This window comes from Stomoxys calcitrans, chromosome 3, assembly GCF_963082655.1.
Source record: "Stomoxys calcitrans chromosome 3, idStoCalc2.1, whole genome shotgun sequence".
Taxonomy (NCBI): domain Eukaryota; kingdom Metazoa; phylum Arthropoda; class Insecta; order Diptera; family Muscidae; genus Stomoxys; species Stomoxys calcitrans.
The window spans coordinates 174,418,217-174,445,333 of record NC_081554.1 but is presented as its reverse complement, the minus strand read 5'-3'; the positions used below and the strand labels follow the sequence as shown (position 1 = coordinate 174,445,333).

At 40.0% G+C, this 27,117-nt stretch overlaps 1 protein-coding gene across 1 annotated transcript in view; it reads left to right on the top strand.

The window, feature by feature from the left end:
• Window positions 1-27,117, top strand: part of LOC106088404 (uncharacterized) — a 219,120-nt gene that overhangs the window by 132,197 nt on the left and 59,806 nt on the right. The window contains exon 4 of the mRNA XM_059365702.1: window positions 25,411-25,555. Within this exon, the coding sequence (XP_059221685.1) occupies window positions 25,411-25,555 (145 nt within the window). The remainder of the gene's footprint in view (window positions 1-25,410; window positions 25,556-27,117) is intronic.

Here is a 27,117-nt window from a genome sequence, read left to right as displayed (position 1 = left end):
CGACTTTCTCGAAAGTTTCGCATATCATGTAAATATAGGATATATAATTTTTCGATATCGGAAGGGGGACGGACCCTCCCCCTTATCCCAAAAACACAACCCAAAATCAAAAGTGAACCGATCGAGACAATATAGGTATCAAATGAAAGGTTTTAGAGAAGAAGAATACGAATATGACATTAAAATTTGTTTAAGTCTAAGTACCCATCAGGCCGCCCCAACCCCTAAACTCCCCCAAACAGACATATTGCACGTTCCTTTCAATATGGGGCTCAAATGAAAGGTATTCGGGAATAGATTTCGAATCTGGCATACAAAATCAGATCGAAGTATAGGGGATCACGCCACCCCTCAAAAACGCCATTAGACCCATTATGACTATATGATACTTGCTTGAACTGATTTTTTTAGAATTTTCATAGCTTGTGTACGTTTGTCTGGAAGGACACATAGGAAGGCGGACCTTCCCCCTTACCCCCAAAAACGCCACCCATATCCGAAAGTGATCCGATGGGCATAACAAGCGTATCAAATGAAAAGTATTGGAGACCAGAAAACGAACATAGGATTAAAATTGGGGTCCAAGTACTTAGCGGGCCCCCCAACCCCAAAACTCCTCTAAACAGATATATTCGAAGTTCATGTCAATATGGGACTCAAATGAAAAGTATTTGGCAGTAGATTACCAACATGACATACAACATTAGGTTCAAGTAATGGGAGGTCGCTCACCCCCCCAAATACCCCCAAATGGGCATATTAGCCGACAATGGCTATATGGGACTCAAATGAAAGGTATTTGAGAGTAGTTTACGAATATGACATTTAAATTTGTGTTCAAGTAAAGGTGGCGCTTTTTCTCCTAAAGATACGTCAAATGGAATATTTGACCCATTATGACAATATGGGACTCATAGGAAAGGTATTTGAGAGTAGAAAGCGAAATTGATATCTTATTTTGAAGCCTCAAATTTAAGGGATTTGGAAGTACAGCACGAATTTGATATCCACATTTGAGTCGAAATCTCTGAGGTGGCATCCCTGCCCTAAAAAGCACTTCTCATTACCCTAATTTTTAAGTACACCAGGCACCGAGCAGGGGTGATCTTCTCACACATCAATGAGTGCTTTCCAATGCAGGTTCAAACTCAATGATAAGGGATCTTTTTTATAGCCGACAGCATACAGCATAGCCCATAGGACGATTACGTCTACAAGTCATAGAAACAACCATGGGGCAAACACTGACCGCCATAGTGATCGATCGAACTTGATAGTCTAGGGAGAGGTTAAATTAGGTTCAACAAGTAAAAATCGGATTATAAATGTGCCTTTTATGGGGACAAGACTTTAAATCGAGATATCGGTCTATATGACAGCTATATCCAAATCTAAACCGATTTGGGGCAAATTTAAGAGGGATGTCAAAGAGCTTAACACAAATCAATGTAGCAAATTTCGGTGAAATCAGATAACAAATGCGCCTTTTATGGGCCCATAACCGTAAATCGAGAGATCTGTCTCTATGGCAGCTATATTCAAATCTGGACCGATCTGGGCTAAATTGAAGAGAGATATCGAAGAGCCTAACACAACTCACTGTAGCAAATTTCGGCGACATGGAGCAATAAATGCGCCTTTTATGGGCCCATAACCTTAAATCGAGTGATCGGTCTCTATGACAGCTATATCCTAATCTGGACCGATCTGGACAAAATTGAAGAGAGATGTCAAAGGGCTTAACACAACTCACTGTCCCAAATGTAGGCGAAATCAGACAATAAAATGCGCCTTTTTTTGGGTCCAAGACCTTAAATCGAGAGATCGGTCTATATGGCAGCTATATCCAAATCTAAACCGATCTGGTCCATATTGCATAAATATGTCGAGGGGCCTAATTTAACTCACTGTCCCAAATTTCAGCGACATCGGACATCATCCGCCTGTTCGCCCGGGCCGAGTCTTATATACCCTCCACTATGGATCGCACTTGTCGAGTTCTGTGCGGGGTATCTCTTTTTAAGCAAACAGGCAATAAAGGATAAGAATTGTGATGCTATTGGAGACTTATCAAGTAATAGTCCAATACGGACCATAAGTGAATTCAATGTTGAAGTGCACAGTAGTTATATATCTGTCCATTCAGATGATAATTGCTCCTTGTAAGGGCTCCAGAAACATAATCGGCATATGCGAACTGTATCAGGCTATAGATCGATTAAGACCATATTGGACATGTAAGTTGAAGGTCATGGGAAAAGACGTTGTACAAAATTTCAACAAAATCGGAGAATTGCGGATTTTAGAGGCTTACGGAGTGAAGATCCCACATCGGTATATATGGCGGCTATATCAGTTTATGTGCCGATTTGCATCATACTTTACTTAGTTGTTGGAAATCGTAACAAATAAGTTCATGCCAAATTTCATACTTAGCACAGTTGTTGAAAGTCATAGTAAACATCTTTGTACAATATTTTAGCCAAATCGAATAAAAACTGCGCCCTCTATTGGCTCAAGAAGTCAAGAACCAACATCAGAATTTATGGCAGCTATATCAGGTTATGAACCGATTTGAACCATACTTAGCACAGTTGTTGGAAGTGATACCAAAACACGACGTGGAAAATTTCAACCGAATCGGGAAAAAAAATTGCGCCCTCTAGTGGCTCAAGAAGTCAAGACCACAGATCAGTCTATAGGGCACCTCTATTAGCTTATGGACCGATTTTAACCATTCTTAGCACAGTTTCTTGAAGTCATAACAGAAAATTTCATGCTAAACTTCAGCCAAATTGAAAGAGATCCATCCGATTTAGATGAAATTTTGCACGATGTGTTTTGATTCGACTTCCAACAACTGCGCCAAGCTCGGTTCAAATCGGTCAAGAACCTGATATAGCTCCCACGTAAATCGATCTCCCGACTTGACTTGTTGAGCCCTTACAAAACGCGATTTTTATCCGATTTGGCTGAAATTCTGCATATAGTGTTCTGTTATGACTCTTAACAAATGCGCTAAGTACGGTCTAAGTCGGTCTGTAACCAGATATAGCTCCCATATTTGAGCAGAACATATGGTGGTGGGTTCCCAAGATTCAGCCTGGCCGAACTTAGCACGCTTTCACTTGTTTTTATACCCTCCACCATACGATGGGGGTATACTAATTTCGTCATTCCTTTTGTAACTCCTCGAAATATTCATCTTGATCGTCATGACATCTTAAGTCGAACTACCCATGTCCGTCCGTCTGTCCGTCCGTCAGTCCGTCCGTCCGTCTGTCTGTTGAAAGCACGCTAACTTTCGAAGCAGTAAATCTAGCCGCTTGAAATTTTGCACAAATACTTCTTATTAGTGTAGGTCGGTTGGGGTTGTAAATGGGCTATATCGGACCACGTTTTGATATAGCTGCCATATAAACCGATCTGGGATCTTGATTTCTTGAGCCATTAGAGGTCGCAATTATTATCCGATTTGGCTGAAATTTTGCATAAGGTATTTTGTTATGACTCCCAACAACTGTGCTAAGAAAAGTTCAAATCGGTCCATAACCTGATATAGCTGCCATATAAACCAATCTGGGGTCTTGACTTTATGAGCCTCTACAGGGAGCAATAGGAATCCGATATGGCTGAAATATTGCATGACGTGTTTTGTTATGACTTCCAACAACTGCATTAAGAATGGTTCAAATCGGTCTATAACCTAATATAGCTGCCATATAAACCGCCGCTAGAGGGCACTATTTTTGACTTCTTGAGCCTCTACAGGGAGCAATTCTTATCCGATATGGCTGAAATATTGCATGACGTGTTTTGTTATGACTTCCAACATCTGTATTAAGAATGGTTCAAATCGGTCTATAACCTGATATAGCTGCCACATAAACCGCCTCTAGAGGCCACAATTCTTGACTTCTTGAGCCTCTACAGGGAGCAATTCCTATCCGATGTGGCTGAAATATTGCATGACGTGTTTTGTTATGACTTCCAACATCTGTATTAAGAATGGTTCAAATCGGTCTATAACCTGATATAGCTGCCACATAAACCGCCTCTAGAGGCCACAATTCTTGACTTCTTGAGCCTCTACAGGGAGCAATTCCTATCCGATGTGGCTGAAATATTGCATGCCGTATTTTGTTATGACTTCCAACAACTGTGCTAAGAATAGTTCAAATCGGTCCATAACCTGATATAGCTGCCATATAAACCGCCGCTAGAGGGCACAATTCTTGATTTCTTGAGTCTCTACAGAAAGCAATTCCTATCCGATATGGCTGAAATATTGCATGAGGTGTTTTGTTATGACTTGCAACAACTGCATTAAGAATGGTTCAAATCGGTCCATAACCTGATATAGCTGCCATATAAACCGCCGCTAGAGGGCACAATTTTTGACTTCTTGAGCCTCTACAGGAAGCAATTCCTATCCGATATGTCTGAAATATTGCATGAGGTGTTTTGTTATAACTCCCAACAACTGTGCTAAGAATAGTTCAAAACGGTCCATAACCTGATATAGCTGCCATATAAATCGATCTGGGGTCTTGACTTCTTGAGCCTCTACAGGGAGCAATTTCTATCCGATGTGGCTGAAATATTGCATGCCGTATTTTGTTATGACTTCCAACAACTGTGCTAAGAATAGTTCAAATCGGTCCATAACCTGATATAGCTGCCATATAAACCGCCGCTAGAGGGCACAATTCTTGATTTCTTGAGTCTCTACAGAAAGCAATTCCTATCCGATATGGCTGAAATATTGCATGAGGTGTTTTGTTATGACTTGCAACAACTGCATTAAGAATGGTTCAAATCGGTCCATAACCTGATATAGCTGCCATATAAACCGCCGCTAGAGGGCACAATTCTTGACTTCTTGAGCGTCTACAGGGAGCAATTCCTATCCGATATGGCTGAAATATTGCATGACGTGTTTTGTTATGACTTCCAACAACTGCATTAAGAATGGTTCAAATCGGTCCATAACCTGATATAGCTGCCATATAAACCAATCTGGGGTCTTGACTTCTTGAGCCACTAGAGGGCGCAATTATTATCCGATTAAGCTGAAATTTTGTACAACAGCTTCTTTTATGACCTTTTACACAAGTGTCGAAAATGGCATGAATCGACTTATAGCTTAATGCAGCTCCCATATAAACCGATATCCCTATTTTACTTCTTCAGCCCCTAAAGTGCGCAATTCTTACTATATTTGGCTGAAATTTGACACAATGACTTCTTCTATGATCTACAATATTCAGTTCAATTATGGTCCGAAATGAACCATAACTTGATATTGTTCCAATAACATAGCATTTCTTTTCTTTTATCCTTTGTTTGCTGAAAAAGAGATCCCGTGGCAAGAGCTCGACAAATGCGGTCAATGGTGGAGGGTATATTATTGAGTTGCCCAAAAAGTAATTGCGGATTTTTCATATAGTCGGCGTTGACAAATTTTTTCACAGCTTGTGACTCTGTAATTGCATTCTTTCTTCTGTCAGTTATCAGCTGTTACTTTTAGCTTGCTTTAGAAAAAAAAGTGTAAAAAAAGTATATTTGATTAAAGTTTATTCTAAGTTTTATTTAAAAAATGCATTTACTTTCTTTTAGAAAATCCGCAATTACTTTTTGGGCAACCAATTAGATTCAGCCCGGCCGAACTTGGCACGCTTTTACTTGTTTTATCTTTGCCTCGAATCGTAAAGTATTTATTAATAGGAGAAAGTCTCCATGCTATTTCTTAATTGCAGGTTTGTGGGAATTTCTAGATTTTTTGGTGAAGCAAAGAAGGAGCTGTGGAAAATTTGCGTTTAAATTCATGACATTCAGTTTACTTTTCAATTTGTTTTTTACCATTTTGCCTTGTCATATTTTCTACTACAATGCCCCAGAATCTCTACAAATCCTTTTGCATTTATTTGCCTTCTTCCACATACATATACATATACACATACACTCACACACACAATCATCCCCACACAATCTTAGAGTGGCTTATTAGAATATTTCTGTTGTTACAATCAAGCGAAACGATTTTCATCACCTTGCAAAAATATATTTTACCTGTCAAGATCTCAAACTCATGTTCCTGCTTCATAAGGCATTATGAAAAGGAGAACTGAAGCTTTGGACAATGTTTAACCTAAGCCACATACAAATCAGCAGCAGATTCATCCCACAAGAGACCGCAGCAGATTCTTTACAGAAACCCAGCCATCCACTCACTTACAAATGGTGAATTGACATATTATTTATATGTGTGTAGGCTATATGTAAGGGTATTTGTGCCTTGGCAGCAGCACATTTGTAGAAATAATCAATTTATTTATATCGTATCTACCAGAAAATGTTTGTAATTCCTGGAAACCATGGCACCAATCCTCTCACTACCATCATCATCATCATCTAGGGTGCGATGATGCCCCTATTCATTCTCTGTTTGTTTGCTGATAAGACACCTTGGCTATTAAAAGGGCGTGTTGATTAAACCCCGCGGCGTTGGGCGCCAAAAAGGCTACGGATAAAGAAAATATTAAATCTTAAATAAGTGTGCTTTCTCCACTTCTTAGCACCTTGCCTTCTTAGAAGCTCCCACCAGCGATGTTGCTTAAGAATTTATTGCGAAAACGTTTGCCATGTAGAATTTTCATAAATTCCTTCTTTTAACTGTTGTCCTGTGTTCGAGACATTGGCTGGGGAGATAAGAACAGTAATATATTAGTATAGGTGGGGGGATCTCCAGGAAAGAGAAGGGTGGCAAATATGGTTGGAAAAGTATGTCTGCAATGTAAAGAAAAGGTAGAATACAAAATGTATGCATATTCTTTACAATGAGATTAGTACCAAAGGTTTTCATTAGGTGAAGAGCTGAAGTTTAAGTTAGGCCAATCTGAGGCGGATTTAAATCAAACATTTAAAACTAACTACAATACAAACAAAACTTTGGTTAGATTTTTCAAAAAAAAAAAAAAAAAAAAAAACAAGTAAAAAGGCGTTAAGTTCGGCCGGGCCGAACTTTGGATACCCACCACCTCGGGTATATATGTAAACCACCTTTCATCAAAATTCGGTGAAAATTTCATACCTTATACTCATATACCTCCTACCGATCTGAACTATATACGACACGGATGTCGAAAAGCCGAACATAAGTCACTGTGTCAAATTTCAGTGAAATCGGACAATAAATGCCTCTTTTATGGGCCCTAAACCTTAAATCCAGAGATCGGTCTATATGGCAGCTATATTCAAATCTAGACCGATCTGGGCAAAATTGAAGAAGGACGTCGAAGAGCCTAACCAAACTCACTGTGTCAAATTTCAGCGACATCGGACAATAAATGCGTCTTTTATGGCCCCAAAACCTAAAACCTAGATATCGGTCTATATGGCAGCTATATCCAAATCTGAACCGATCTGTGCGATATTGCAGAAGTATGTCAAGGGGCTTAACTTAACTCACTGTTCCAAATTTCGGGGACATCGGGCAATAAATGAGCATTTTATGGGCCCAAAACCATAAATCAAGAAATCGGTCTATATGGCAGCTATATCCACATTTGAACCGATCTGGACCAAATTGAAGAAATATGTCAAAGGGCCTAACACATCTTACTGTCCCGAATTTCAGCAAAATCGGATAGTGAATGTGGCTATTATGGGCCTTACACCATAAATCGGAGGATCGATCTATATGGCAGCTATATCCAAATCTGTACCGATCTGATCCAAGTTAACGAAGGATGTCGATGGGCCTTACACAATTCACTGCCCCGAATTTTATCAAAATCGGATAATAAATGGGGCTTTTGTGGGCCTAAGACCCTAAACCGGAGGATCGGTCTATATGGCAGCTATATCCAAATCTGAACCGATCTGGACCAAATTGACAAAAGATGTCGAAGGGCCTAACGCAACTCACTGTCTAAAATTTCAACAAAATCGGATAATAAATGTGGCTTTTATGGGCCTTAGACCCTAAATCGGAGGGTCGGCCTATATGGCAGCTATATCCAAATCTGGACCGATCTGAGCCAAATTAACGGAGGATGTCGAAGGGCCTAACGCAACTCACTGTCCCAAATTTCAACAAAATCGGCTTATAAATGTGGCTTTTATGGGCCTAAGACCCTAAATCGGCGGATCGGTCTATATGGGGGCTATATCAAGATATAGTCCGATATAGCCCATCTTCGAACTTAACCTGCTTATGGACAAAAAAAGAATCTGTGCAAAATTTCAGCTCAATATCTCTATTTTTAAAGACTGTAGCCTGATTTCAACAAACAGACGGACAGACGGACGGACATGGCTAGATCGTCTTAGATATTTACGCTGATCAAGAATATATATACTTTATAGGGTCGGAAATGGATATTTCGATGTGTTGCAAACGGAATGACAAAATGAATATACCCCCATCCTTCTGTGGTGGGTATAAAAAAACTAATGTTTTTTACACCCACCGCCATCGGATAGGGGGTACACTCATTTAGTCATTTCCGACCTCACATAGTATATATATTTCGGATCATTGTAAAATTCTAAGATGTTATAACGATGCCCGTGTGTCTGTCCATCCATGTGTCCGTTAGTTGTAATCACGCTACAGTCTTAGACAAGCAAAAGCGTGCTAAGTTCGGCCGGGCCGAATCTTATATACCCTCCACCATGGATGGCATTGGTCGAGTTCTTTGCGCGGTATCCTTTTTAGGCAGACAGAGAATTTTTGCTATTGGAGTTATATCAAGTTATAGTCCAATTCGCACCATAAATGAATAGAATGCTGAACATTGTAGAAGTCATTGTGTAATATTTCAGTTCAATTGGATAAGAATTGCGGCTTGTAGGGGCTCAAGAAGCAAAATCGGGAGATCGGTTATTATGGGAGCTGTATCAAGCTATAGATCGATTCAGATCATATTTGACACGTATGCTGAATGTCACGGCAGAAGCCGTTGTACAAAATTTCTGCCAAATCAGTTGAGAATTGCGCCCTCTAGAGGTTCAAGAAGTCAAGATCCAAGATCGGTTTAAAAGGCAGCTATACCAGCTCATGAAGCGATTTGAACTATTCTTAGCACAGTTGTTGAAAGTCATAACATAACACGTCGTGCAAAATTTCAGCCAAATCGGATAATAACTGCGACCTCTAGTGGCACACGAAATCAAGACCCCTGATCGGTTTATATGGCAGCTATATCAGGTTATGGACCGATTTGAACTTTTCTTAGCACAGTTGTTGAAAGTCATAACAAAACACCTCTTGCTAAATTTCAGCTAAATCGGATAATAATTGCGCCCTTTAGTGGCTCAAGAAATCAAGACCCCAGATCGGTTTATATGGCAGCTAAATCAGGTTATGAACCGATTTGAACCATTCTTAATATAGTTGTTGGAAGTCATAATGAAACACCTCATGCCAAATTTCAGTCAAATCCGACGAAAACAGCGCCCTCTACCGGCTCAAGAACTCAAGATCCAAGATCGGTTTATAAGGCAGCTATACCAGCTCATGAAGCGATTTAAATCATACTAAGCGCAGTTGTTGGAAGTAATACCAAAAAACCGCGTGCAAAATTTTAGTCAATTCGGATGAGTACAGCGCCCTCTAGCGACTCAAGAACTCAAGACCCAAGATCGGTTTATATGGCAGCTATATCAAGTTTTGGACCGAATTAAACCATACTTAGTACAGTTATTGGAAGTCATAATGAAACACCTCATGCCAAATTTCAGCCAAATCCGATGAGAACAACGCCCTCTACCGGCTCGAGAACTCAAGACCCAAGATCGGTTTATATGGCAGCGCGTAGTAGCATCTGTTTGCCAGTATTATTCTTCGCTTAATCTCAAAACAGGTGTCATTCGTTTCGGTTACGGCGGTGCCGAGCTAGATAAAGTCACTGACTGTCTCAAAGTTGTGGTTCCCAACTTTCTCCATTTTCTTTATCTGCTCGGTTGTGCAAGGCCAGACCCATTTTCATGGACTCTCGTTCGATTCTTTCAAAGGCTGCAGTTACTATTTCCGGTGACCGACCTATGATATCGATATCGTCGGCATAGGCGAGTAGCATGTGCTCTCTTGTGATTAGTGTGCCATATCTATTCACTTCTGTATCTAGTATAATCTTCTCCAGAAGGATGTTAAAGAGATTACAAGATAGACTGTCTCCTTGTCTGAAACCTCGTTTGGTATTAAATGGTTCGGAGAGATTCTTTCCTATTCTTACTGAGAAACGCGTATCAGCAAGCGTCATCCTGCAGAGTCTTATTAATTTTGCAGGGATACCAAACTCAGACATAGTTTGAAATATTTTTTCCTCTGTTGTATACACATCCCGTCTTGTCTCCTTCCGTGTGTACGGGACAAAGTATGCTGAGGTTCCAATCATCGGGTATGCGTTCTTCTAGTCAGATTGCGCAGATAAGCTGATGCATACGCCTTATCAGCGTGTCGTCTACGGTCTTAAATAGTTCAGAGGGTAACCCGTCGGCTCCTGCCGCCTTGTTGTTCTATAATCGGGTCATAGCCACTTGGACCTCATTCTGACTAGGAGGTGAATATTCTATACCATCATCAGGGATTGGTTTTGCGGTATCCTCTTCGCGCCAACGTCGGACACTAGCAGTTGTTCTTTCCATATCCTCAGCATGTTATCTGTGTCAGTTACCAGATTTCCTTCTTTGTCTCCGCAGGAGGATGTGCCTGCACCAAAGCCATCGGTTTGGTGTTTAATTCTTTGGTAGAATTTCCGGACTTCATTCTGACTCCTATACATCTCAATTCGCTCACACTCACGTCTTTCCATTTCCCTTTTTATACCCTCCACCATTGAACTAGTCGAAATATTCGTCTAAGACCCCATAAAGTATATATATTCTTGATCGTCATGACATTTTAAGTCGATCTATCTATGTCCGCCCTTCTGTCCAGCAGTCTGGCGGTCCGTCTGTCTGTCGAAACCACGCTAACTTTCGAAGGAGTAAAGTTAGCCGCTTGAAATTTTTCACAAATACTTCTTATTAGTGTAAGTTGGTTGGGATTGTAAATGGGCCATATTGGTCAATGTTCTGTAATCTAAACCGATCTTGGGTCTTGACTTCTTGAGCCTCTAGAGGGCTCAAATTCTATCCGATTTGGCTGAAATTTTGTATGAAGAGTTTCGTTACAACTTTCAATTACTATGCTTAGTATGGTTCAGATCGGTCCATAGCCTGATATAGCTGCCATATAAACAGATCTGCGATCTTGACTTCTTGAGCCACTAGAGGGCGCAATTCTTCCCCTATTTGGCTGAAAATTTGTATGACGTGTCCTGCTATGACTCCCAACAACTGTGCTTAATATGGTCTTAATCACTCCATAACCTGATATGGCCGCTATATGAACCGATCTCCCGATTAGACTTCTTGATTCTCTAGAGGGCGCAGTTCCTCTCTGATTTTGCCGAAATTTGGCATGACGTATTTCGTTATAACTTCCAACAACTGTGCAAAGTATGGTTCGCCTTCTAGAGGGCGCAATTCTTATCTGATTTTGCAGCAATTTTGCATGACGTGTTTCATTATGACTCCCAATCATTGGGCTAATTATGATTCAAATCAGTCCATAACCTGATATGGCCACCATATAAACCGATCTCCTGATTAGACTTCTCGATCCTCTAGATTGCGTAGTTCCTCTCCGATTTGGCCGAATTTTTGCATGATGTGTTTCGTTATGACTTCCAACAACTGACCATAACCTGATATGGCCACCATATAAACCAATCTTGAATCTTGACTTCTTGAGCCACTAGAGGGCGCAATTCTTATACGATTTGTCTGAAAGTTTGCAAAGCGTGTTTCATTATGACGTCTATTAATTGTGCCAAATATGGTTTTAATCGGTTCATAACCAGATAGGGGCGCCATATAAACCGATCTGGGGTCTTGGTTTCTTGAGCCACTAGGGGCGCAATTCTTATGTGATTTGGCTGAAATTTTTCACAACGTGTTTTGTTATTATTCCCAATAACTGTTCTAGGTATGGTTCAAATCGGTCCATAACCTGATATAGCTATCGTATAAACCGACGTGGGGTCTTGATTTCTTGAGCCTCTAGAGGGCGTAATTATTATCCGATTTGGCTGAAAGTTTGTACAGCAGCTTCTCTCATAACCCTAAACATCGTGTCGTCCAATAGCGTCTGAATCGATCTATAGCTTGTTTTTGTAAAAATTTTTTGCAGAGTCAATGGTGGTGGGTTCCCAAGATTCAGCCCGGCCGAACTTAGCACACTTTTGCTAGTTTTTTATAAACTACACCACTACTGTAGCACAGGGTATTATTGGAAATGCCAAATTTTTCCCATGAACATTCCACTTAGGAACAGGGGCAAACTTCTCACCTATCAATGAGTGCAGTCCAATTCAAGTTTAAGCTCTATGATAAGGGGCCTCCTTTTAATAGTCGAGTCCGAACGGCGTGGCGCAGTGCGACACCTCTTTGGAGAGAAGTTTTACATGGCATAGTACCTCACAAATGTTGGCAGCAGTGGAAGGGGAAAGCCACCGCTGAAAATTTTTTCTAATGGTCTCGCCAGGATTCGAACCCAGGCGTTCCGCGTCATAGGCGGACATGCTAACCTCTGCGCTACGGTGGTGGTATTCTAACTTAGTGAATTAGTTCGTAACACCCAAAAGGCAGAGAGATAGACCCATTGATAAGTATATCGATCGACTCAGAATCACTGTCTGTATCGATTTAGGTATGTCCGTCTGTCTGTCTATATGTCCGTGTGTCTGTCCGTGTGTCTGTTTGTCTGTCCGTGTGTCTGTCTGTCCATGTTAATTTGTCTACAAACTACAGGTCGCAATTTTCATCCGATCGTCTTCAAATTTGGTATGGACATGATTTTTGGTCTAGAGACGAAGCCTATTGAAATTGTAAAAAATCGGTTCAGATTTGGATATAGCTCCCATATATATGTTCGTCCGATTTGCAGTAATAATGCAATGAAATGGTCATTTGTTAACTGATTCTCTTGAAATTTGGCAAGAAAGATTTGCTCTTCGTTCTCGATATCACAGGTTAATTTTATAGAAATCGGTTCAGATTTAAACATAGCTCCCATATATATGTTCGTCCGATTTGCAGTAATTATGCAATAAAATGGTCATTTGTTAATCGATTCTCTTGAAATTTGTTAGGAGGGATTTTCTCTTGATTCTCGACATAAATGGTGAATTTCATAGAAATCGATTCAGATTTAGATATAGCTGCCATATATATGTTCGTCCGATTTGCAGTAATACTGCAATAAAATGGTCATTTGTTAACCGATTCTCTCGAAATTTGGCAAGAAAGATTTGCTCTTCATTCTCGATATTACAGGTTAATTTTATAGAAATCGGTTCAGATTTGGATATAGCTTCCATATATATGTTCGTCCGATTTGCAGTAATAATGCAATAAAATGGTCATTTGTTAACCGATTCTCTTGAAATTTGTTAGGAAGGATTTTTCTCTTGATTCTCGACATTATGGATGAATTTCATGGAAATCTGTTCAGATTTAGATATAACTCTCATATATATGTTCGTCCGATTTGCAGTAATACTGCAATAAAATGGTCATTTGTTAACCGATTCTCTTGAAATTTATTAGGAAGGATTTTTCTCTTGATTCTCGACATAAGTGGTGAATTTCATAGAAATCGATTCAGATTTAGATATAGCTGTCATATATGTATATCGCCCGATTTTCACTTCTAGAGCCACTGCAAGCGCATTTATTGACCAATCTTTCCCAAATTTTGTACAACGCTTTTTTCGACTAGTACCACATTATCTGAGAAGTATGCTCGAAATCGGTTAAGAATTAGATATAGCTCCCATATGTATGTTCGTCCGATTTGCGGTAATGATGCAATAAAGTGGTCTTTTGTTAACCGATTCTCTTGAAATTAGTTAGGAAGGATTTTTCTCTTGATTCTCGACATTAGTGGTGAATTTCATAGAAATCGATTCAGATTTAGATATAGCTCTCATATATATATGCCACCCGATTTTCACTCCTAGAGCCACTGCAAGCTCATTTATTGACCAATCTTTCCCAAATTTTGTACAACGCTTTTTTCGACTAGTATCACCTTATCTGAGAAGTTTGCTGGAAATCGGTTAATAATTAGATATAGCTCCCATATATATGTTCGTCAAATTTTGAGTAATTTTTGCAATGATGTTGTCATTTGTGAACCATAGTTATTACAGTTTGAACATGTTTGCTCGAAATGTGATACGGATTGTATCTAAAAATATCCTGCGAGTTCCTTCAATGCTGTTTCGGAATTAGACATGGCCTGCACTTTGTACCTATAGTGTAGTTTTAGGGTATTAAAAAACCGGCACCGCCCGACTTTTGCCTTTCCTTACTAGTTTTATTTAATTTTTCTACCCATGAAATTTAATGGACATAAAATTTTTGACCAAAAAATATGCTTTCCGCCTATATTAAGGACATTTTGTTTGAAGGTGAAGCTAAATGGCAAATGGTTTTCTTTGTTTTCAATATTTTTGGAAAATGTTTAGCATTTGCCTACCTTTATCTCTTTACATGAATTGCGAGGCTGCGTTTTTCTTTTGTCCTGCGCCAGAAGCATTGATATCATCATTCGCTCCAGCTTTCTTCAATCCATTGTTCTTTGTCATCGTTACGCACATTGAGCGGCGATGAGTTGATTTTTTCATTCTTGTTGGTCTTGCTGTATGAGAATTTTTTCTTTGTTTCTATGGTTGACATACTTCAATCAGACTTCTGTTTTTTTCTTTTGGCCATGAATGCAATATCCGATTTTGGTTTTTTGTTTTTTGAGCCATTCGTTTCGTTTTCGTTTTTTTTTTTTTTTTTGTCAACAACGTGCTGGCATTTTGGTCATATCAAGCCCCCCAAGTCAACTGAGCTGCAAGGACATTTTTTTCCAAAGTCAAATTGACAGTTAAGGGCATTGAGCCGAATTGCTGATTATTCATTGAGTTTTTTTGGAAGAGAACAAAGAAGAGAAAAGGTATTTTCGAGGAGTATGAAGGGAAAAAATGATGGGTGATAAAGTCTTAAAGCAATTTTTTGACAAACTTTTTTAACATTTTCTATAGAAAAAGAAAATTTTTGCAAAAATTTTATATATTTATATGAAAAATTTTAAAATTTTAGAAATGTATAGAAATTTGAACAAAATTTTGCATATTCAGAAAGAACATAGTATGAAAGTTTCATATCTATGGAAAATTTTGTAAAAATTGGATTTCTTTGGAAAATTTTGTCGAGTTTTAAGTTTGACAATGTGCGGACCGATATACTGATCCAATTCTGAGACAAGTATCGGGTGGACCCGGTCCTTAGAGACTGGATAAACCATATGCTATGGAAGAGGTGGATAAATTGTGTATCTCATGACATAAATATAAGGGAGAAAGTGACACAAGACCAGCCACAGGAGGCGCTTTATCTCCAATCCTTTGGGTGACCACCACAAGTGACCTACTACGGATGCTGACTGAGGAGGGATTTGAACCCGTCTGCTACGCAGACGATGTTATAATACTTCTAAGGGATACGGATCCGAACCAGCAATGCAGAAGAGCCGAAAGGATCTTGCAGATGGCACACGACTGGTGTAGCCCAGTCGTGTGAGATCTGCAAGAGGGGTCTCAATGTCAACCCAGAGAAGACTGAAATCTGCCCGTTCACGAAGAAGACGAAGGTAAGCCTATTTGACGCACCACGTTTCCCCAATAGAACGATTTCGAAATCTGACAAGATCAAATACTTAGGTGTGATTTTGGACAGGAAATTGGAAGTGTCACATTCAGGAGCGTACCCAGAACTCGAAATGGCTCGAAATGGAAACCATCTATGCAGAAGGGCCGAAAGGGTCTTGCATATGACATATGACTGGACTAGACTCAGGGGTCTCAATGTTAAGCCAGAGAAGACTGAAATATACCTGTTCACGAGGAAGACGCAGGTGGGCCAATTTGACGCGTCATATTTTCTCAATAAAATGATTGCGATATCTGAAAGGGTCAAACACTTAGGAGTGATCTTGGATAGGAAACTTAATTATAAGTGTCACATTCAGAAGCGTACTAACAAGGCTCATGTTGGGCAGTATATAGACTATAGCCCGTCTATATACTGTCCAACATGAGCCTTGAGTCATGAGTTCGAAATGGGGTCTGAATCCGAGTATAGTCCACTGGCTCTACAGTAACGTGATTAGACCAATTCTTACATACGCCTCAGTAGTTTGGTGGATTGTTATGGAGAAAAGGTGCTACATAAGGATAATACAACAGGTTTAACATGTAAGAACGTGCTAAGTTCGGCCGGGCCGAATCTTATATACCCTCCACCATGGTCGCATCTGTCGAGTTCTTTGCGCAGTATCTGTTTTTAGGCCAACAAAGTATAATGAATAAGGACAGAGGAGCAGCTATATCAAGTTATAGTCCGATTCGGGGCTCAAGAAGCGAAATCGAGAGATCGGTTTATATGGGAGCTGTATCAAGCTATAGATCGATTCTGACCATATTGCACACGTATGTTGAAGGGCATGGGAGGAGACGTTGTACAAAATTTGTGCCAAATCGGATGAGAATTGCGCTCTCTAGAGGCTCAAGAAGTCAAGACACAAGATCGGTTTATATGGCAGCTATAACAGGTTATGAACCGATTAGGACCATTCTTAGCACAGTTATTGAAAGTAATATCAAAACACTATGTGCAAAAAATCAGTCAAATGGGATGAGAATTGCGCCCTCAAGAGGCTCAAGATGTCAAGACCCAAGATCGGTTATATGGCAGCTATATCAGTTTATGGACCGATTAGGACTATACTTCGCACAGTTGTTGGAACTGATATCAAAACACTATATGCAAAATTTCAGTCAAATCGGAAGAGAATTGCGCTCTCTAGAGGCTCAAGAAATCAAGACCCAAGATCGGTTTATATGGCAGCTATATCAAAACATGGACCGATTTGGCCCATTTACAATCCCAACCGACCTACACTAATAAGAAGCATTAGTATCAAGCGGCTAGCTCTACTCCTTCAAAAGTTTGCGTGCTTTCGACAGACAGACGGGCGGACATGACTTGTTCGACTTGAAATGTTACGACGATCAAGAATACACTTTATAGGGTCTTAGACGCATATTTCGAGGTGTTAAAAACAGAATTACGAAATTAGTATACCTCCGCCCAATGGTGGAGGGTATAAAAATCATGTTGTCTTGGCATGGGCGGAGCGATGAGGACCACGTCCGTCAGAGCAATGGAGACTTTTCTAGATGACATATAGATTATGTGCGAGGCAGCCCCTGCGGCTATGAGACTTAAGGCGATGGGAGAATGGATTGAGGGTGGGAGTAGCTCATACCATCGTGGTATAACTGAGGCGACGATAGGAAACCTGAGAGGAATGGAAGAGGTTTCCGATCGGATACCAGAGACGACACTTAAGGTCGAGGGACTGCTGCCAGCGCCACGGAATCTTAGTATTGCCCCTTGACAGAACCCTAGATGGGCTATATCGGACTATATCTTGATATAGCCCCCATATAGACCGATCCGCCGATTTAGGGTCATGGGCCCATAAAAACCACATTTATTATACGATCTCGCTGAAATTTGGCACAATGAGTTGTGTTAGTCCACTCGACATCTTTCTGCAATTTGGCCAGATCAGTCCAGATTTGGTTATAGCTGCCATATAGACCGATCTCTCGATTTACGGTTTTGAGGCCACAAAAGGCGCATTAGTTTACCGATTTTTCCAAAACTTAGGACATTGATTTGCGTTAGTCCCTTCGACCTCCCTCTTTAATTTGGCCCATATCAGTTCAGAATTGGATATAGCTGCCATATAGACCGATCTCTCGATTTATGGTTTTGGGCCCATAAAAACCACATTTATTATACGATCTCGCTGAAATTTGGAACAGTGAGTTAAATTAAGTCCCGCGATATACTTTTGCAATATGGCGCTGATCGGTGCAGATTTAGGTATAGATGCCATATAGACCGATCTCTCGATTTAAGGTTTCGGGCCCATAAAAGCCGCATTTATTGTCCGATGTCGCCGAAATTTGGGACAGTGAGTTAAATAAAGCCCCTCGATATACTTCTGCAATGTGGCGCTATTTATAGATAGATATTTTCAGATTTGGATATAGCTGTTTCAATTACGGGTCCATAATGCACCATCTGTGGATCCATAATGCGCAAGACCACACCCACAATCTGTGAAAATTTCAAGAAAATCGGTTCAGGCGTTTCTATACCTACCACCATAGGTTGGGGCATATACTAATCTAGTCATTTCGTTTGTAACATCTCGAAATATTCATCTATCGTCTCGACGCTCGATCTCGACGTCGATCTAGCCATGTCCGTCCGTCCGTCTGTCGAAATCACGATAGCGATCGAACGCGTAAAGCTAGCCGCTTGAAAATTTACAAGGATACTTTCTATTGATATAGGTCTTTGGAGATTGCAAATGGGTCATATCGGTTCAGATTTGGATATAGCTCCCATATAAATGATCTCCCGATTTGACTTCTGGAGCCACTGCAAGCCGTAATTTTTGTCCGATTTAGCTGAAAATTTACAAGTGGTGTTCCGTTATGACTTCCAACCACTGCACCAAATACGGTCCAAATCGGTCTATAACCTGATATAGCTCCCATATAAACCGATCACCTGATTTGGCTTCTTGAGCCCCTACAAGCCACAATTTATGTCTGTAGAAGCCTCAATTTTGGTTTTACCTTAACAAAAATTGGACGTCCTAGAATGTGTATAGAATTTTATCAAAATCGATCCAGATTAAGATATAGCTCCCATATATCTTTCCTCCCTGGCGGCCTTTATAGGCTGTAGTAGCCATAATTTAGGTGACATCGTAAGAATTTCAATAGGTCGGCAAAATTAAAGTCTGACCGGATTTCGACATAGGTTCTTTGTATTTAAAATAGTCCATAGACTCGGTGGTGTAGGGAATTATATAGTCCGGTTTACCCGACTTTTATCTTTCCTTATTGGCTTTGGCATCGACCCTACTTCCCATTCCGCCAAGAAAAAAACACATGTTTGAAAAAAAAAAACTTTCATGGAAATCAGACGTCAAAAGAAAAATTCATTTATGATATCCCCTTTTCTCAATTATCAACGCAATGTGGTTACCAAAAAAAAACGGCTTTTACCGAAATTGCCTTTCAAAATGAACGCCCTTTGAATTCAATGGGCTGAATGTAGAATAAAAGGGTCGGTCCTCTTTTTCACCCTCCATCTATTTTCGATAATCTCTTTTGTTTTTCCTTTTTTTTCTTCGTTTGTCTCATAGACACTATAGTGCGTGTGTGATAACACTCATTTTTAGATTGTGATGATCAAAGATGGTTGTCACGGCACATTTGATTTTCCCTGTGACGAATGTCAAAATGTTGGTTGGCAATAGCATTAGACCGCCCAAATGGATTAAAAGTCATTGTGTGGGTTGTATACACCCACACACAATACGGGGCTAGGAAAAAATAGAGTTCTTTGTTTTGGTACTTTCTGGGTATGTCAATTGAATGTTGGGCGACATATTTTTTTTTGTTAATCAAATTTTGAAATTGATCCCTAAAACTAGGCAACACATTTGGTGAATGGTAAATGAATTTGTAAATGGACTTTTTTTAGGGGAATTTTTGACCCGAGGCTAAGAATATGAGAGAGAGAAAATCAAAGCGTTTGCCCTAGGAAAACAAAGAGAAAATCTAACGGAATAGCTGAAATATTGATTGAAATTACAACAATGAGAGTCTTACAGCAAGTGTTCTAGCAGTGGTAGATATAGAGATAGTGAAGTTGCCTCCCCTATATGCATTTGGTCGACTTTAACTAACAGATAAATCGAAATATGGAACAGAGACAGAACAATTCATAAAGTGACACACGGAACTGCCAGAAAGACAGGCTATATGGATAGACATGTGTTAAGAGATTGAGAGAGGGAGAGAGAGAAATAGAGAGCAAAAGATAGAGAGAGAGAAATATAGAGCGAAAGATAGGGAGAGAGAGAGAAATATAGGGCGAAAGATAGAGAGAGAGAAATATAGGGCGAAAGATAGAGAGAGAGAAAGAGAAATACAGAGCGAAAGATAAAGAGGGAGCTGGAGAGAGGTGAACGCAAGGAAACAAATATATAGAGGGACTAAAGGGCAATATGTAAAGAGAGAGAGGGAGAATGAGGGGGAGCTAGAAAGAGGACCACACACATACTGAAAAAATGACAAGTAAAACATAGATTAGGGGAGGCAGTAAGACTAGCATAGACTAGGACAGACAGACAGCAAGCCAAACGAACAGACAGAAGGACAGAGATCAAAAACGCTTTCAATTCAGCGAGCTGGAAACACTTTGCCTCCTCATTATGAAATATAGACGTTTCCAAGTACCCAATAGCAATAATAACAAGTAAAAGCGGGTCATGATCGACCGGGCTGTACCTTATATACCCTCCACCCTGAACCTCATTTGTCAAGTTCTTTGTCCTGTATCTCTTTATGGGCAAACAACCTATAATGGATAGGAATTGCTATTGCAGCTATATTAGGTTACAAACCGATGCAGGCGGTACCTGGCTTGGATGTTGGAGACCATAGTAGATGTTGTGTAAAATTTCAATCAAATCGGATAATAATTACGCCCTCTAAAGGCTCAAGAAGTCAAATCGGGAGATCGGTTTATATGGACCCATTTAAACCATATTTGGCACCTTTGTTTAAAGTCAATGAAAAGTCCGTGTGCAAAATTTCAGCCAAACCGGGGAAGGTCAAGAAGAATATCAGGCTATTAACCGATTAGAAACATATTTGGTACGAATGTTGAATGTCATAACAAAAGTCATTGAGAAAATTTTCAGCCAAATCGGTTTCAAAATTACGTCCTCTAGATGCTAAAGAAGAAAAATCAGGCGATCGGTTTACATGGGAGCTACATGGGAGCTATATGAGAGGTCATAGCAAAAGTCATTGCGCAAAATTTAACCCAAACCGGATAAGAGTTACGCCTTCTAGAAGGTCAAGAAGTATTATTGGGTAATCGGTTTATATGGAAGGAATATCAGATAATAAACCGATTTGAACCATATTTGGCACGAATGTTGAAAGTCATAGTGCAAAATTACAGCCAAAACGGAAAAGAGTTACGACCTAAAGATGGTCAGAAAGTATTATCGGGAGATGGGTTTATATGGGAGCAATATCAGGTTTTAAACCGATTCGGACCATACTTGACATGTATGTTGAAGGTCTTAGCAAACGTCACTGTGCAAAATTTTAGCCAAAACGGAAAAGTGTTACGATGTAAAGATGGTCAGAAAGTATTATCGGGAGATGGGTTTATATGGGAGCAATATCAGTTTTAAACCGATTCGGACCATACTTGACATGTATGTTGAAGGTCTTAGCAAACGTCACTGTGCAAAATTTTAGCCAAACCAGACAAGAATAACGCCTTCTAGAAGCTCAAGAAGTACTATCGGGGGATCGGTTTATATGGGAGCAATATCAGGTTTAAACCGATTCGGACCATATTTGGCACATACGTTGAAGGTCATAGCAAACGTCACTGTGCAAAATTTTTTTCCCAACCGGATAAGAGACGCGCCTCCTAGAAGGCCAAGAAGTCTTGTCGGGAGATGGGTTTATATAGGAGCAATAATAGGTTTTAAACCAATTCGGACCATATTTGGCTCGTATGTTGAATGTCATAGCAAAAGTCACTGTGCAAAATTGTTTACCAAACCGGATAAGAGATGCGCCCTCTAGAAGCTTTGATTGGAATGAAATTTTGAACGTCGTGTTTGGGTATGATACTCAACAACTGCGCTAGGTATGGCTCATATCGGTCCATGTTTTGATATAGCTGCCATATAAACCGATCATGGGTCTTGACTTCTTGACCCTCTAGAGGGCGCAATTCTTATCCGAATGGAATGGAATTTCGCACGACGTGTTTTGTTATGATACCCAACAACTGTGCCAAGTATGGTTGAAATCGGTCCATAACCTGATATAGCTGTCATATAAACAGATCTGGGGATTTGACTTCTTGAGCGTCTAGAGGGCGCAATTCCTATCCGATTTGGCTGAAATTTTGCAAGACGTATTTTATTTTTACTTTCAACAACTGTGTCAAATAAGGTTCAAATCGGTACATAACCTGATATAGCTGCCATATAAACCGATCTGGGATCTTGACTTCGCAATTATCGAGGTCGCAATTATTATCCGATATGCCTGAAATTTTGTACGACGGATCCTCTCATGTCCGAACCGGACCATATCTTGATATCGTTTTTAATGCAGAGAAACTCTTTTCTTATATCCTTTTTTGCCTAAGAAGAGATGCCGGGAAAAGAAATCGACAAATGCGATCCATGGTGGAGGGTATATAAGATTCGGCCCGGCCGAACTTAGCACGCTTTTACTTGTTTTTTTTTTTTTTGTGTACAATTGCCTCTCTCTTGACCTTCAACATACGTGTTTAATATGGTCTGAATTGATCAACAGCTAGATACAGCTTCCATAAAAAGCGATTTTGTTTCTTGAGCCCCTACAAGGCGCAATTCTTATCCGAATGAACTGAAATATTTCACAATGACCTCTAGAATGTTCAGCATTTATTTATGGTCCGAATAGGACTTTAACTTGATATAGCTCCAAAAGCATAACAGTTCTTATTCAATATTCTTTGTTTGTCTAAAAAGAGATACCGCGCATAGAACTCTTGGCCAGAGCGGTAAAAGTGTCCTATTGGGTGGTGTTTTTGAGGGTGGGGAACTGCCCCCCACCCATTTATGGTGACATTTTTAATGCCAAATTCGTACTTTACTCTTAAATACCTTTCATTTGATACCCATATTGTCCCAATCGGTATACATGTCCGTTCGGGTGGGATTTGGATGGGGCGCCCCCCCCAGTTTATTTGGTCGCAAAATTGTATCTCAAAAGTAACCATCATGTTAGAATCTGAGGAGAATTGGAATGCACAAAAAAACCTGAAAGAGGAAGATATCACCCGAAAGGCGTTACAAACAACACCGAACTACCAAAGAGGAGATAGTATCTGAGAAGTTTATGTAAGGCAATGATTGAGCGGGCCCCCAGCGAAGTAATACCATCTGGCAGTTTTGCGGGGGTGAGAAATGGAAGTGTAGTTTAGTACATAGAAATAGAGCATGTTTTTCAGTACGGGGTGAATACATCTCTCGAAGATTCAAAACCTCCAGCGATGCCAAAAAAATTACAGACAGACAGAATGAAGCCAAACGGACACACAGAGGGACAGTCAGACAGACAAAATTCGAACAGACAGAAAGATAATGAGACAGACAGACAGATAAAAATCCACACAGACGGACAGACAGAAGACAGGCATACAGACAGAGGGACAGGCATACAGACAGAGAGATAATGGGACAGACAGACATATAACAAGTAAAAGCGTGCTAAGTTCGGCCGGGCCGAATCTTATATACCCTCCACCATGGATCGCATTTGTCGAGTTTTTTTCCCGGCATCTCTTCTTAGGCAAAAAAGGATATAAGAAAAGATTTGCTCTGCTTTTAGAGCGATATCAAGATATGGTCCGTTTCGGACCACAATTAAATTATATGTTGGAGACCTGTGTAAAATTTCAGCCAATTAGAATAAGAATTGTGCTCATTGGGGGCTCAAGAAGCTAAATAGAGAGAACGATTTATATGGGATCTGTATCGGGCTATAGACCGATTCAGACCATAATAAACACGTTTGTTGATGGTCACGAGAGGATCCATCGTACAAAATTTCAGGTATATCGGATAATAATTGCGACCTCTAGGGGTCAAGAAGTCAAGATCCCAGATCGGTTTATATGGCAGCTATATCAGGTTATGAACCGATTTGAACCTTATTTGACACAGTTGTTGAAAGTAAAAATAAAATACGTCATGCAAAATTTCAGCCAAATCGGATAGGAATTGTGGCCTCTAGAAGCTGAAGAAGTAAAATCTCCAGATATGTTTATATGACAGCTATATCAGGTTATGAACCGATTTGAACCATACTTGGCACAGTTGTTGGATGTCATAACAAAATACAACGTGTCAAAATTCATTCAAATCGGATAAGGATTGTGCCCTCTAGAGGCTCAAGAAGTCAAGACCCAAGATCGGTTTATATGGCAGCTATATCAGGTTATGAACCGATTTAAACCATGCTTGCCACAGTTGTTGGGTATCATAACAAAACACGTCGTGCGAAATTTCATTCCAATCGGATAAGAATTGCGCCCTCTAGAGGCTCAATAAGTCAAGACCCAAGATCGGTTTATATGACAGCTATATCAGGTTATGAACCGATTTGAACCATACTTGGCACAGTTGTTGGATATCATAACAAAACACGTCGTGCAAAATTTCATTTCAATCGGATAAGAATTGCGCACTCTAGAGGCTCAAGGAATCAAGACCCAAGATCGGTTTATATGGCAGCTATATCAGGTTATGGACCGATTTGAACCATACTTGGCACAGTTATTGGATATCATAACAAAACACGTCGTGCAAAATTTCATTCTGATCGGATAAAAATTGCGCACGCTAGAGGCTCATGAAGTCAAGACCCAAGATCGGTTTATATGGCAGCTATATCAAAACATGGACCGATATGGCCCATTTACAATACCAACCGACCTACACTAAAAAGAAATATTTGTGCAAAATTTCAAGCGGCTAGCTTTACTCCTTCGGAAGTTAGCGTGCTTTCGACAGACAGACGGACGGACGGACGGACGGACGGACAGACGGACGGACATGCCTAGATCGACATAAAATGTCGCGACGATCAAGAATATATATACTTTATGGGGTCTCAGACGAATATTTCGAGTAGTTACAAACAGAATGACGAAATTAGTATACCCCCCATCTTATGGTGGAGGGTATAATGAGACAGACAGACAGACATATAAAAAGACACACAAAAACATTGACAGAGAAAGATATACAAACTGACAAAACAAACAGAAATATAGACCCAAATACCAACTCACAAAGTCTTCTTTTATGCCTTAAACTATTTCCACCAATGATATACATCCGCTTATTTAATACAAATGAATTTAAGCCCTCTGCTACTACAATAAAAACCATGCTTAGCTCCAAGTTACATACACATCATAAGACTCATCCAAACATTACCATTTCTCCTAAGCCTATTTCCAACTACTCTTAATTCATTTTCCATTATGTTTTCGTACTTTCACAGCATTATTTATTCATATCACTTTTTGTCATTTATTTTTTCTCTATATTCCCTCTTGCAGGCAATCTGCTCGTAATCTTGGTTGTAACATTATCTCGTCGCCTACGCTCCATTACCAACTTTTTCTTGGCCAACTTGGCTTTGGCCGATTTTTGTGTTGGAGTCTTTTGTGTGATGCAAACATTGTCGCTTTATTTGATAGACAGGTAAGTAGGAAATGTGCCATTTAAATTTGCAAAGAAAATAAATGAGAAGGAAAAACGCTGTATAAACAAACGCACAAAAAACGAAAAATGGAAATATATGCTAAGGAAATTAGGTAAAGAGGACGAAAAGTGGAATAAAATGTGTATGTGAGGGGCAAACGACTAAATGGGAACGGAGATAGCTGGAAGTGCTGAAAGTGTTGAAAGGACTAAAGGAATTAAAGGAAGAATAGATGGACGAATCAAGGGTTGGATGCAGGAATGGACAATAGGTTGTGTGGCTGGATTAATAGAAGAGTGAAGATAAGTGAGTGAAGATCCATGGCTTCTACTTTGGGTGATTAACGAAGACATAAGTTTACATTTGGTGTCTTTGAAGAAAGAAACAAGGCATTAAGTTCGGCCGGGCTGAACTAAGGATACCCACCACCTAGGATATATACGTTAACCAGCTTTCGGTAAAAAATGAGCAGGAACAAGTAAAAAGTCGTTAAGTTCGGCCGGGCCGAACTTTGGATACCCACCATAACGGGTATATACCTAAACCACCTTTCGTCAAAATCCGGTGAAAAATGCATTCCTTATGCCCCATAGCAGCTTTATCGAAATATGAAATATACATGAAATATGGACCAAATTCTTTTATTAGCTATATCTAAAAATAAACCAATCTGAACCACACGGATGTCGAAAAGCCTAACGTAAGTCACTGTGTCAAATTTCAGTGAAATCGGATTATAAATGCGCCTTTTATGGGGCCAAGACCTTAATTCGAGAAATCGGTCTATATGGCAGCTATATCCATATCTGGACCGATTTGGGCCAAGTTGCTGAAAAATGTCGAACAACCTAACACAACTCACTTTTCCCAAATTTCGGCGAAGTCGGACAATAAATGTGGCTTATATCGACCCAATACCTTAAATCGGCGGATCAGTCTATATGGCACCTAAATCCAAGTCTGGACTGATCAGGGACTAATTGAAGAAGTATATCGAGGGAGTTAACTTAACTCACTGTCCCAATTTTCGGCGACATCGGACAATAAATGCGCTTTTTAATGGCCAAAAGACATGAAATCGAGAGATCGGTCTATATGGCAGCTATATCCAAATCTGAACCGATCTGGACCAAATTGAAGAGGGATGTCGAAGTGCATAATACAACTTATTTTCCCAAATTTCGACGAAGTCGGACAATAAACGTGGCTTTTATTGACCCAAGACCTTAAATCGGCTGATCGGTCTATATGACACCTATATCCAAATCTGGACCGATCTGGGCAAAATTGAAGAAGTGCATCTAGGAACTTAACTTAACTCACTGTCCCAAATTTCGACGAAATCGGACAATAAATTAGACTTTTATGGGCCCAAAACCTTAAATCGGGAGATCGGTCTATATGGCAGCTGTATTTAAATCTGGACCGATCTGGGCCAAATTGAGGAAGCATGTCGAGGGACTTAACTTTATTCACTGTCTTAAATTGCGGCGACATCGGAAACTAAATGCGCCCTTTATGGCCCAAAACCTTAAATCGAGAGATCGGTCTATATGGCAGC